The 12,049-nt window shown below is 40.4% G+C and overlaps 3 protein-coding genes across 3 annotated transcripts; 2 read left to right on the plus strand and 1 right to left on the minus strand.

Annotated features, from left to right (window-relative positions):
- Nucleotides 1-1,498: 1,498 nt before the first annotated feature.
- On the plus strand, nucleotides 1,499-4,847 carry rpl7a (ribosomal protein L7a). The gene is made up of 8 exons (XM_080046177.1): nucleotides 1,499-1,522; nucleotides 2,532-2,652; nucleotides 2,843-2,992; nucleotides 3,245-3,385; nucleotides 3,730-3,809; nucleotides 4,075-4,205; nucleotides 4,543-4,612; nucleotides 4,713-4,847. The coding sequence occupies exons 1-8, from the start codon at nucleotides 1,520-1,522 to the stop codon at nucleotides 4,815-4,817; spliced, it is 801 nt and encodes a 266-aa protein (XP_079902303.1). The 5' UTR covers nucleotides 1,499-1,519; the 3' UTR covers nucleotides 4,818-4,847.
- A 792-nt stretch (nucleotides 4,848-5,639) lies between these two features.
- surf1 (SURF1 cytochrome c oxidase assembly factor) lies at nucleotides 5,640-8,949 on the minus strand. The gene is made up of 9 exons (XM_080047301.1): nucleotides 8,825-8,949; nucleotides 8,631-8,697; nucleotides 7,756-7,880; nucleotides 7,585-7,667; nucleotides 7,026-7,217; nucleotides 6,856-6,928; nucleotides 6,169-6,331; nucleotides 5,953-6,034; nucleotides 5,640-5,839 (listed from the first exon to the last, which is right to left on the minus strand). Exons 1-9 carry the CDS (start codon nucleotides 8,882-8,884, stop codon nucleotides 5,773-5,775), a joined length of 912 nt encoding a protein of 303 aa, XP_079903427.1. The 5' UTR covers nucleotides 8,885-8,949; the 3' UTR covers nucleotides 5,640-5,772.
- A 68-nt stretch (nucleotides 8,950-9,017) lies between these two features.
- On the plus strand, nucleotides 9,018-11,769 carry surf6 (surfeit 6). The gene is made up of 4 exons (XM_080046238.1): nucleotides 9,018-9,208; nucleotides 9,664-9,888; nucleotides 10,018-10,100; nucleotides 10,554-11,769. Exons 1-4 carry the CDS (start codon nucleotides 9,118-9,120, stop codon nucleotides 11,232-11,234), a joined length of 1,080 nt encoding a protein of 359 aa, XP_079902364.1. The 5' UTR covers nucleotides 9,018-9,117; the 3' UTR covers nucleotides 11,235-11,769.
- Nucleotides 11,770-12,049: the final 280 nt, after the last annotated feature.

Raw genomic sequence — 12,049 nt, forward strand, 5'->3', positions numbered from 1 at the left:
CCAAGTGAAAGGCCTTGTGTTTACCAACCAAAAGCTGTCAAATCATGTCCTGACTGCAGCGATGACTGAGTGTTTATTATGAATTACTCGGTATTTACCGACAGGAGCAGCTGCCGCGAAGAGAAAAAAGCTGTTTGTATGTATCACTAGTCCCGTGAATAATCCATACTGGATGCGAGCTGGAGACACACCGTGAGCTTGGGAAAGACACCAAGAGAGACGCGATACCCACAGCCCACCATCCCCAAACAACTACCCACCTCCTCCCTCCCATCCACGGCACGGCACGACGCAGGGAGGAGACAACACGGAGACGTCAGAACAACAAATTAATCCTACTTTTGAAAACTAATTTTTTTAATTATCTGTATCGCGTTCGTTGTATTTGTAATTTAATATAAAACATTATTAAAATTGATGTATAACGGTAGTAACGGTAAAATATCCCTGTTTACGGAAATGACGCCGCAGTGTCCGTGGGTTAAATGGGTCCCCGAACCCGCCTTGTGTGCTTTCTAGGACCTTTGTGCACATCTTTCTGAGTATGGGACAGGTAAACGAAACAAGACAGCTGTTTAAAAAAAACTGTCATTACTTTATTGAACACTAAAGTACGACGGAGTATTAAGTACACACTAAATAAAAATAAATTAGATTTCGAGAGGAAAGTCGTAAGTCATTGATTCAGTCGTGATATTACGAGTATAAAGTGGTTTAATGAGTCATAATTCACAAAAAGAAAGAAATAATTTGATGAGAATAAAGTCATACAATTAAAATAAAGTACAGACCTATTTTTAATTACTTGTAAATAAAATACTCCTATTAAAATACATGTTAACAATTATATTGAAATGAGGGTATAATTTGTCAAATATTATTTATGGTAGGCCTATGCCTGCCTTCATATCAGTGTTTCCCAATCCTCTTCTGGAGGGCTACGTGTCCTGCACGTTTGTAGATGTCCCGGCCTGTCCCAACCATGGCCCCCCAACACAGCTGATTCAAATCATCAACTCATTATAAACTCCTGAAGCTGCTTGATAACGACCCGATACTTTGAAACAGCTGCGTTGGAGCAGGGAGAGATCAACAATTGGTCCTCCAGGTAAGGGTATAGAAACTGCGTTGTGATTTTACATCAACTACTAATATAACAAAAATATTCTATTTCCACTGATTGGCGACTCATTCTCTACAGTAGGCCTACATTTTAATTACGTATATCATTTAAGTAATGTAAGCTTATTAAATGTTAATGCAATTTGTTTTAATATGTGATAAATTCACAGACATTGGGAGCGTACGGTGTGACGTACGAAGCATATAAAGACTTCATATTTTGAAACTGATTCTAAGTCGGTGTGGTACTTCTTTAAACTACAGATCTGAAGCGGGCGAGTCGCTGTATTCTCTGATTCCAGATCAGCGAATGAGAGGCCACGTTGTCACGCTGTCCAAGCCTCGCGGTATTTACGCTACCCAGAATCCCTAGGTCTTCCTTTCTGCCTCAACCGACATGGTGGGTACACATCCTTCCACTTCTGAGGAATTACACTTTCGGTTGAATCTATATGCATCCCTTTATGCTTGCTTATTTTTACCCTGTAAAATATTTCTATGGATACTCTAAAGCCTGACCGTCAATATCATGTCGATATTGCGTGTTGATGTTTTGTGGTTTTTGGGTTAAACTTGGTCAAAGTTACCCTGTTGTAGCCGGTACGTGGAGCACTATGGCTGCCTGTCAGGAGCTAAAGCTAATGTGGAGGAACACGCTTCATTTCAGAAGAACGTTCACTTTATTATTCTGCGTTTCCACTTGAGTGTTAATTTCCAGTTTTTGTAATTTGTAATTGTTGCAGGTTGGAACTAAAGTGAGTACGAGAACGGGACTTGTAACGTTAACTAATAGTATACGTGTGTGTGTTTGAAGCTAATGGGCCCGGCCAATGCTTCCGTTTCTAATATTGAAATGCTAATGTACTTAGCAGCCGTAGTCACGTTTAGTGTTCTGCGAGCTTTGTACATTTGTTTGTAGAAATTATCTAGTGTGAGTGTGTTGATGTATTCATTGTCTTAAACTCTGTTTGTATCGCTTGCTAACAGCATTGTAGACTGCCGGACATGGCTTCATTCACTGCAATGTTTCAGAGCTTTTACTTAAAGCGCTTTGAATGGCCTTGTGTCTGACTTGTGCTATATAAATACACTTGACTTGCCTTGCTTTTAAGGCTTTGCCTACATGACAATGGCGACTTACTTGATAGCAGAATGTAATGCTGAAAGTACTTCTGGATGAGGCTAACTAGTGCACAATATAAGCAACTGATGCTAAAGCTTAGGCATGTTAGTAAGTTTGTGTTTAGATTAACAATAACTTAAGAGTCTTGAGTTGGGCATGTCTTTATGGATGCATTTGGTCTTTGTTGATTTAATGGACAACTTTGTATTCCATCATCAGTGTAAACTTAAATGCTTTCTTCATTAATGCATCCTAACACTTGTTTGTTTTTTATTTCTCTCTTCAGCCTAAGGGAAAGAAGGCTAAGGGGAAGAAGGTGGCACCTGCCCCTTCAGTGGCCAAAAAACATGAGGCCAAGAAGGTGGTCAACCCCCTGTTCGAGAAGAGGCCCAAGAACTTCAGTATCGGTATGTAGCCATGTGTTTATAAGTGGGGTTGTGTAATGGTGCAGATGATGTAAAGAATATTTGCTATCTTAAGAACACTGATGACAATTATAATCACCAAGATCGCTGATGCACTTGAGGTTAAAAATACTAAAGGCTCTTTCTCTGTTTGATATCAAATGCTAAACTTTTGTTTCGTCTGTTCCCATAGGCCAGGATATTCAGCCCAAGCGTGATTTGACACGCTTTGTGAAATGGCCTCGTTATATCCGCCTGCAGAGGCAGCGCTCCATCCTCTACAAGCGTCTGAAGGTCCCTCCTTCAATCAACCAGTTCACTCAGGCTCTGGACCGCCAGACTGGTAAGTTTCACTTTAGCCATTGCTGTTTCTTTCGGCATGGCCCTGCATAAGATAGCAGCAGTATTTCCAAGATCCACAATCCTTATATTGTGGCTTTGCAGATGATGTGAAAGAATATTTGCTAACTGAGAACCTATGATGACACCCACCAAGATCGCTGATGCATTTACCTGAAATACTGATTATTTGTAATGCTCCAGAACAAATTGGCTAGTGCTTGCAGGTATTTTATAACGTACTTTTCCTCCTCAGCCACACAGCTGTTCAAACTGGCCCACAAGTACAGGCCAGAGACCAAGCAGGAGAAGAAGCAGAGGCTGCTGGCCCGCGCTGAGCAGAAGGCAGCTGGAAAGGGAGATACCCCAACCAAGAGGCCCCCTGTCCTCCGTGCAGGTGAGCAATAGTTAACTAAATGCTGTAGCGCTTAGCTGGTAACAATTTAGTAGAAAGTCGAAGGAGTCTGTACATTCAGCCTGTGGAAGCAGTCTTAATCAGGCTGTGTTGAACATCCTTAATGTTTACAGACATGTGTTGAAGTTTGTTTGTTGACGATGTACAGTCTTGTTGTAGTCTTAACGAACTTGGCCATGATGCAATGATGTTTGAATTTCTTCACCTGAATCACACCGTGATGGTTATTGAGCTTTTTAACCCTGAGCATTGGCCAAAATAACTTAAAATAATTTTAGAGCAGGGTGTTTGTCTATGAGAAGTTAATTGAATTCCCTTCTCTACAGGTGTGAACACTGTCACCTCTCTGGTGGAGAGCAAGAAAGCCCAGCTGGTCATCATCGCCCACGATGTTGATCCTATTGAGGTAAGTTTGTCACACACTGACTTGGTAGCAGTGGAAAATCCCATAATGTGTACAGTTTAGTCTGAAGTGGTCGCTAGCAATGATGTTTGAATTTCTTCACCTGAATCATACCGTGATGGTTTTTAAGCTTTTTAACCCTGAGCAGAGACCACAAACCCTGAACATGTATTTTAACACTTTATGTGGACACAGTTTTTGGTTTTCAGCGAGCTTGTTTTTTCATGGATCACCTCAACTTAAACAATTTCTCCTTTGGTTCCCCTAGCTTGTCGTCTTCCTGCCAGCTCTGTGCCGCAAAATGGGCGTCCCATACTGCATCGTTAAGGGCAAGGCTAGACTGGGCAGACTGGTGCACAGAAAGACATGCACTTCAGTCGCCATCACACAGACAAACCCGTAAGTATTAGGCTGTGGGCCCAATTGTGATACAGTAGTTCTCATCTTAAAATTATTTCCTCTTCAAAGTTAATAGTCTTATCTTACAATGGCCTTAATGCAATGATGACAGAATTTCTTCACCTGAATCACACCGTGATGGTTTTAAAGCTTTTTAACCCTGAGCATTGGCCCAAATTACTTAAAGGAAATTAAGATAATAGCTTTAATTCCACAATTTCCTGTTGAATAGATGCCTCTAAGGCATATGATTGCATTAATTATTATATACAACTGGTATGAAATGTACGTGATCATGTAATCTGTTCACACTATAACTAGCTTTGTTCTCTTCTAGTGAGGATAAAGGTGCACTTGCCAAGCTTGTGGAAGCTATCAAGACCAACTACAACGACAGATATGAAGAGGTGAGGATTAATTTAAATCAACTAAAGATATCTACACGAGTTGCATTGCATATTGGTATACAAAAAAATCATGATATTAATTTTCTAACTTGTTTTCCAGATCCGTCGTCACTGGGGAGGTGGTATCATGGGCCCCAAGTCAACAGCCCGCATCTCCAAGCTGGAGAAGGCAAAGGCCAAGGAGCTTGCTACTAAGCTTGGTTAACTTGTTTGGAATAAAAAATCTATGTCCTAATTGGAAAGTGTTTTGTTTTTATTATTAAATGTGTATTTTGAAACTAAGTTGCAACTGTAAATTCCTTTCCAACATGGTAATATCAAGAAAATATTGTTTGACTTCAACTGCAGCTCTGACTAACTAATTGCAAGAAGGGATGAAAAACAATAATTGTATTGCAGTTCATGTGATAGTTGATCAAAGTGAAGTGACATGTGTTCATCTAGGGATTGGTTTATCTGAGAGGGTAGTATGCATGATTTGACTAGGCGGCAACATGAGGAATGGGTTCATTTTGAAAGGGAATTAACTTTTCACTTTGGGTTCACATCCTATAGTTAAAAAGTAGATGCAAAATAAAAACTTGAATGACTAGTCTTGTCTCAAATGCAAAGACATGGGAAGTAGGACAACATTTTTAGTTTCATTTAAAACAAATATTACATTTACTTGTAATGCAGATCATGGCATGATGCAATAGTTGACTTGTTTCCAATGTTATACCAAAGTATACTTTAAATGTTCAACAAGGGGACAAGACAACTGTCCCTGGTATCTAGATGACACATTAGTCTGAGTTGATTGTGACAATCGGATGTTTCATGAACTGGGGTATTGCTGTGAACAAATGTCCTTATTCAACTTCAGTTGGTGAACACATACAAGTGCAATACTTCACTGCAGCTTGACTGACTAGTTGAAGACGAACCTGTCCACATAAATTTAAATTGCACAATTATGATGCTCGTTTGGAAAACAAGACGGAATAACAATTAATTTATATATATTTATTCTTGTACATGTCCCAAGAAACAAATCCACAACTATTTACATATGTGTCAGTGAATGTCAGCAACAGGCTGGAGTTAATACAGTATATGTGTATCACAGGTTTGCATTACAGCATTTCTGACCAAGTATTCATGATAAGTACAACGTCACATCACAATGGAATCTTCTTAATGAACTTTGCAAACCACATGTAGGAAGTAGCCGCACACAAGCCATACCTAAAAGGATAAAGAGTATTGTCAAAATGTCAGTCATAGATTACCAGTTACTTAAATTACAGAACAGTATGTATTATTTTCAGTATAACTTCACAAACAAAGCTGCCACCTACCATGTTGCTATGTACTGCATGTGTTCATTCCTCAGCGTGACTCTGGTCTGTCCACCTATTGGTCCACCAGGAATGGTGCTATCTGTGTGACACAAGACAAAATACTTTTACTAATCAACACAAAGTATACGTGCACATTATATATTAAATCAGATATTTACTATGATGCAGTTGAATCAGAGAGCATCATGGACCTTGTAGTTCATGGCACCTTACCAAAGTCTGCGTCAATGAAGATGGGCTGAGCTTCAGTCAAGCTGGACATGGCCTCCAGGTCGCGGAAATGCCAGCGGTTTCTCTCCAAGTCATTGTTCGGGACAAAGGGTTTACGAAGCTCCGTCAACCTGACAACCCCGACCACCTCAACCTCGTCTTCCACCTGCAAATAAGCATTGTAACATTTAGTTAAATATGTCTGGTGGCTGCAGACAGAGGACTTAAAATGGATGTTTTGATGAAGGGGGAATTATGGACCAGTTTGCTGCTTGTGTGAGGTTGGTTGTAGTTGAGTGAGACATTTTACAAATAAGAAATCCCAGCACCACTTAAATAATTAGACTGCAATACAAAAAGCTTGTTCACTGGAATGATCTCTGAAAAGGGATACTCCAAAGACTTCACACATCAGAGTGATGTCACATGAGATGTGGATTCTGTAAGAAGTGATATTGCCTGGCCTCTGTAATTAGCTGCTACTGGCAAAACACTTCAACTTTCTGTGGTCAAGTTGCATTGTGGGTAATGTAGGCACCGGGTTTTGACAAAGGATGAAGAATAGGTGGAATACAATGGACAATATCTCCGATTCTTCTCATTGATTTTTGTTCTCCATCACCATCCAACAAAACAATGAGAGCGATAAAAAAAAAATCAAGAGAAGTCTTCATCAAAAATAATACTAACCTGTCCCTTCATCCTGGTCTGTGGTTGGATCTTTTTCCGTGGGACGTATCCTCTGTTCACCAGGATTGTGATGCTACAGGTGACGGTCAAAGGCAACAATCAGCCAGTGTAAAAGATACTTATATGCAAGTCAGTATTATAATAGGAAGTATTTTTCTGTGTTGTCTTACTTGAGGTCAGTGCAGTGGAAGGGGGTGATGACATTGGCTCCGGTCTCTCCACTAGAGGACAAGCTGCCCGCCTCTCTGGCCTCTTTCTCGGGGTCGACCGGCGAGCGAGGCAGAATGTACAGCTCCTGGGAGTGGTCATACCGTCCACGCACCTTCACCCGTCTGTACTCCAGGCTGTTCAGCTCAAGAGGACTGGGAATGACAAGCACATCTGCACATTGATAGGTGGCACGGATAGAAATAGCTATAGTTTGAACAGGGTTGTAGCTTCTTTGATTGGGAACTTATTTAAGTGCATTTTATAAAGGAAAGGGCACAAACAAATGCTGTTTTCCGTTTGACAACACAAGACTATTACATTCTTTTCAGGATTTTTACACTAGAGTATTGCTACTTTATGTCAGAAAAATATCTGAATATTTCTTACAATACTTCTTTTCACATAAAACATTATTTTGACAATTTGTATTGGCAAATACTTTGGACTATCTTGTTTACCACAATGGAGTATGTGTGTTACCTGCTGTTAACGTGTGAAAGACCACAAAAGTAAACTCACTCAATAGGAAGGGGAATGGGTTCTGCAGTGGTGAGTCTCCTCAGATCATCAATCAGCTGCAGTTTCCACTGACGCCGTTTCACCTGCCACAGAAACAAAAATGTCAGAACCAATCCAATAACCACAATTAAACTAATGTGATAAGTCAAAGTCACGGTCACCAGGCTGTACCTGCCACGTTCCCAGGCCAAAGGTGGTGGCGGGGATGAGCAGCAGCAACCATTTGAGGAAGTCTTCTCCTTTCTCCGCTCCGGCTGCTGTGGTACTGGACGGCCGACCCAGAGGAATCAACCGGCCTGCAGGTCCACAATACAGATAATATTTCAGACATTTCTTTTTTTTTTTTTTTAAGATATTTTTTTGGGCATTTTTATGCTTTATTTGACAGTGCAGAGAGACAGAGGTGAAATGGGGCAGAGAGGGGAGTGACATGCAGAGAACGACCGCGGGTGGGAATCGAACCCGGGTCTGCTGCTGGGCCCGGCCCGGGAGGGGGACGCCTTACCGACTTATTTCAGACATTTCTGATCAGAGATATGATAAGAGATGTGAAATTAAATTTAAACCTTATACAAGTCAAGTCAAAGTCAACTTTGTCAATTTGTGCCACACATACAGAGGAATCAAAATTAAGTTTCTACGTACAAAAGGATAAAATAATATACTGATATACTGAACTTTTCATTTTGCACAGCTCAGTCTGAAACACATATACATTAATATTACATACATATTTTATTAAAGTTATTTGCATTTTTTCCCATAATTACACAATTTTACCTTGTAGATTTACTTATATTGTTTACCAAATACTTAATGATAATACTTAAATGAAAAATATTAAAGGGGAAATTGAATTTTCTTTCACCATAATGAGATTAAAAGTTTAATCTGTAGGCCATGTAACTCATACAGATAATACAATGGGATCTAATTTAATTTTTTTCTTCGTTTTCTCTGCACCACTCAATTGCCATGGACTATTTCATGAGGCCATTATGTCGATTACAATGAGAATCATTTAGTTTTTAGTTTTAGTTTTTTACCGTCTGCCCGTTTGAAGAGTGGCAGTCTGTAGAGAAGCAGAGTCCTCTTGATGTAAACAACATGCGTCTGCAATGAAATAATAAAGAAAACACAGTTTAAAACCTGCAAACCACTGGACCATGACATTCACCAGACTCAGTAGATTTGTTTAGTGTCAAACAACCACACGTGGAAATAATGACAAGCAACTCACCTGTTTGAGTGTCGTGAGAAGCCTGTTGGAATAAGCCAGGGCTGATTTCAGAGAAGCCATGGTGAATTGGTATATCCTCAATAAAGAAAGAGGTGAGCCGATCGACTTAATGACAGATACATAACCGTTCAGAAAGGGGGACTGGTTATGGTGTTACTCCTTCCGGGTCTGTCACGCTCCGCCCCATGTTTTACCCACGTGTGTACAGAATTGTGTTGATGGTGTTTTTGCTGGGTGTACAATTCTGTCTGTATTCGTGTGTTTGAGTTGGATTAAAAGCTAATTTTGTCAATATGGACCTCGCCTCAAAGGACTCGTACATTCAGAAACTCGCGAGCAAAGTGATTTCTCAACATGAGCAGGAGCCAAAGAAGCGGCCTTTTGGTAATGTTGTCTAACTAATTGTATGCATTTACACATTTTTCTTGACATGTACTGTTTTCTGTGCGGTAGCTACAAACGTTACTGTTTAGTAGTTAACATAGTCGATGTGTTAGTGGTTGTAGAAAAGCTTTTAAAACCCAATATGTTATTAGGCCTCTGGCTATTAGTGCAGTTCACCAAAGGAGGCGCTACACTGTTTGAAAATCATCTTATTTTACCCTTAGACTGTATAAAATAAATTAAACTACAAATGTATAAGCTTGAAACTCACTACATTCTAACTAACATGGTCACTTTCTGAGGGGAAGTGTTGCCCACAATACAGAAAAAATATTTTGTCTCTTAAAAAGTTAGTAAATAATTTGACTGTGCTTTGAAACTTGGCAGTCCAACTGATATAATATCGTTGAATATATCATTATTTACTCATAATACTTGTGTTTGTCTGTGTGCAGCTCACTTCAAGGGTAAAACTGACAGCGGCCCTCCACAGAAGAAGAAAAAGTGCAAAAAGAAGAATTTTAAAGAGAAGGGGGTTCCTCCTCCCAAATCAACAAGAGACAACAGAAAACAAAAGCCTCCACCGTCGGCTGCAGTACAGAAAGTCTCCGCCACCGCTGCAAAACTGAACGGGTCAAAACCTCCGAGCACAAATGGATCAACAACAGCCACTCCTAAAGGTACTATTAGACTCTTTAGAGCATTACAAGTTTAGAAATGCTGTCGTATCAGCTTGTCCCTCTGTCATTCTTAAAAATGGTTTGTTCCATACAGACACTTTTTTTAATTGTATTGATTTTTTCCTAAAGGAGGAATTGTAAAGTCCAGCTTCTCCACGGTAGATGTCCTTCGCAAAAGACTACATGAAAAGATCGAAGAATCCAGAGGGCAGGTAGGAAACGCATGGAGGTTTATATATATCAGATCTATACTCTGTCTGTTTTAGTGACAATGTATTTAACTTTATCTGATTGTACTGAGAAAGTAAACACTGACATTTCTTTTGAAACCTGCAAAAAAAAAAGGCTTTGTTGAAATTGTTTATTTCTACATGTTGTTCAAGCAGAGTCCCTTAGCTCTGATCATGATTAGAAACCAGTGCACACTGAGCAAATCGGGGCAAAACACTTAGTTAAAGGTGCAATATGTAACTTTGCTTGTGTCCGAGAAGTTTTGATTTATGATGTTAGAATTATTCAATACCACGAAATTGCACGTAGAGTAAATATGTTTTGTAAACAAACTGCAGGCTTGTCAAATGTAAACAAACCTCCCTCCCTTGAAACTGCATATTGCAACTTTTTAGTGTCTGTCTGACTAACATGTTCCATCTATCTTTGATCAGGGAAACCCAAAGGATGCCTTATCAGAAGAGGTCCAGGCAAAGCGAGCCAAGCGAAAGCTGGAACGCGAGCGCAAGAAGAGGAAGAGGAAAGAGTTCCGTTTGAAGAAACTGGCTGAAAAGAATGCAGAGGAGCAGCCGGAGATCAAACAGGAAGTAGAACCCGCCCCGACACCCGCCGCAAACAAACGAAACGAAGCCGCCATCCTCTTCAACAAGGTGGAGACGGTGGAGGAGAGATACGTGGACAAAATCCAGAAGAAGAAGGACAAGAAGAAGAGCGTGAAGGGCCAGTTAACGCCGCTGGTGGGCAGGAACTACAAGCAGCTGCTGGGCCGCGTGGAGGCTCGAAAGGGAAAGCTGGAGCAGCTGAGGGAGACGGACGAGGGGAAAGCCCGCGAGTACGAGGAGAAGATGAAGTGGACCAACATCCTGTACAAGGCAGAGGGACTGAAGATCAAAGACGACGAGGACATGTTGAGAACCTCGCTGAGGAAGAAGGAGAAGAACCGGGACACGCGCAAGAAGAACTGGGGCGAACGCAGCGAGAACATCGTCAAGAAGATGGAGCATCGTCAAGACAAGAGACGCAAGAACCTCCAGAGACGCAAAGTAGCCAAAACGGAGAAGAAGAAGACCCAAGCGCGCAAGAGAGGCAGAATTCTGCCCGAGGACTTGAAATAAGCCACAGACTAGAGGAAGGAGTGTGTGTTTATGGGCCGGTTTCTTAGACATGGATTTAGATTAGTCCTTCTCTAAATGGAATATTGAATGGAAATGGTCCGTTGTTTAGTCCAGGACTAGGCTTAATCCATGTCTGCAAAACTGTGCCTATGTGTTTTATAAAAAAGGCAACGTCTAAATTAGTAAATCAGAGTCCTTTTTATGGCAGTAGGATTTATTCACGTAATGATACTGCCGCCGATACTGAAAGTATTGTACCTTTGCTCCTATGAAGGAGTAATATGATGATGTGTATTGTGTTCAATAAAATGAAGCCCGACTTCGTCATAATGATGAACATGAAATGCCAATCTCTGTTAAATAATTTATTTACTTGTGTTCTTGTTAAATATCAAACCTGTTGGTATGAGTCTTTTGGGACAATATGCCTATTTGCTATTAGTATGATGAGATGAGGTTCCACTCTCTAAGTGACACCAGCTTGTTGCATAACTGTAGTAGACCTTGTTATATTCATCAACTTTTTTATGTGGCCTTCATCAGGGTTTCTCAATATCCTTAGTTAATAAACATTTACAAAAAAAATGTCTCCAACCCCACATGCTGAGTATAAAACTTCAATCAACTTTTTACACCATACAAATGCATTTGGCCTAAATCAAGCACCAAAAGGATAACATTAATTTCTGAGTCTGTCTCTGCAAGTGTGGATCGTATCCAATGGAGGAGAGACTGGGCTTCTCATAGTATTTTGAAGTACGTTGAAGTTTTGGTCATGTTTTCATGAAAATGTAGGCCTATTTCGTAATTCTGAG

The sequence above is a fragment of the Ammodytes marinus genome (assembly GCF_949987685.1).
Source record: "Ammodytes marinus genome assembly, chromosome: 18".
NCBI lineage: Eukaryota > Metazoa > Chordata > Actinopteri > Uranoscopiformes > Ammodytidae > Ammodytes > Ammodytes marinus.

Excerpts from the sequence above, each read along its gene's own strand:
- rpl7a (XM_080046177.1), top strand. Across the intron at positions 2,993-3,244 it reads GGCTCTGGACCGCCAGACTG|CCACACAGCTGTTCAAACTG; the intron begins GTAAGTTTCACT and ends TTTCCTCCTCAG. Across the intron at positions 4,613-4,712 it reads ACAACGACAGATATGAAGAG|ATCCGTCGTCACTGGGGAGG; the intron begins GTGAGGATTAAT and ends CTTGTTTTCCAG.
- surf1 (XM_080047301.1), bottom strand. The coding sequence starts at position 8,884 with ATGGCTTCTCTGAAATCAGCCCTGGCTTATTCCAACAGGCTTCTCACG. Across the intron at positions 6,035-6,168 it reads CTTCATTGACGCAGACTTTG|ATAGCACCATTCCTGGTGGA; the intron begins GTAAGGTGCCAT and ends TGTGTCACACAG. Across the intron at positions 5,840-5,952 it reads ATGCAGTACATAGCAACATG|GTATGGCTTGTGTGCGGCTA; the intron begins GTAGGTGGCAGC and ends TTATCCTTTTAG.
- surf6 (XM_080046238.1), top strand. The coding sequence starts at position 9,118 with ATGGACCTCGCCTCAAAGGACTCGTACATTCAGAAACTCGCGAGCAAA. Across the intron at positions 9,889-10,017 it reads AACAACAGCCACTCCTAAAG|GAGGAATTGTAAAGTCCAGC; the intron begins GTACTATTAGAC and ends TTTTTCCTAAAG. Across the intron at positions 10,101-10,553 it reads TCGAAGAATCCAGAGGGCAG|GGAAACCCAAAGGATGCCTT; the intron begins GTAGGAAACGCA and ends ATCTTTGATCAG.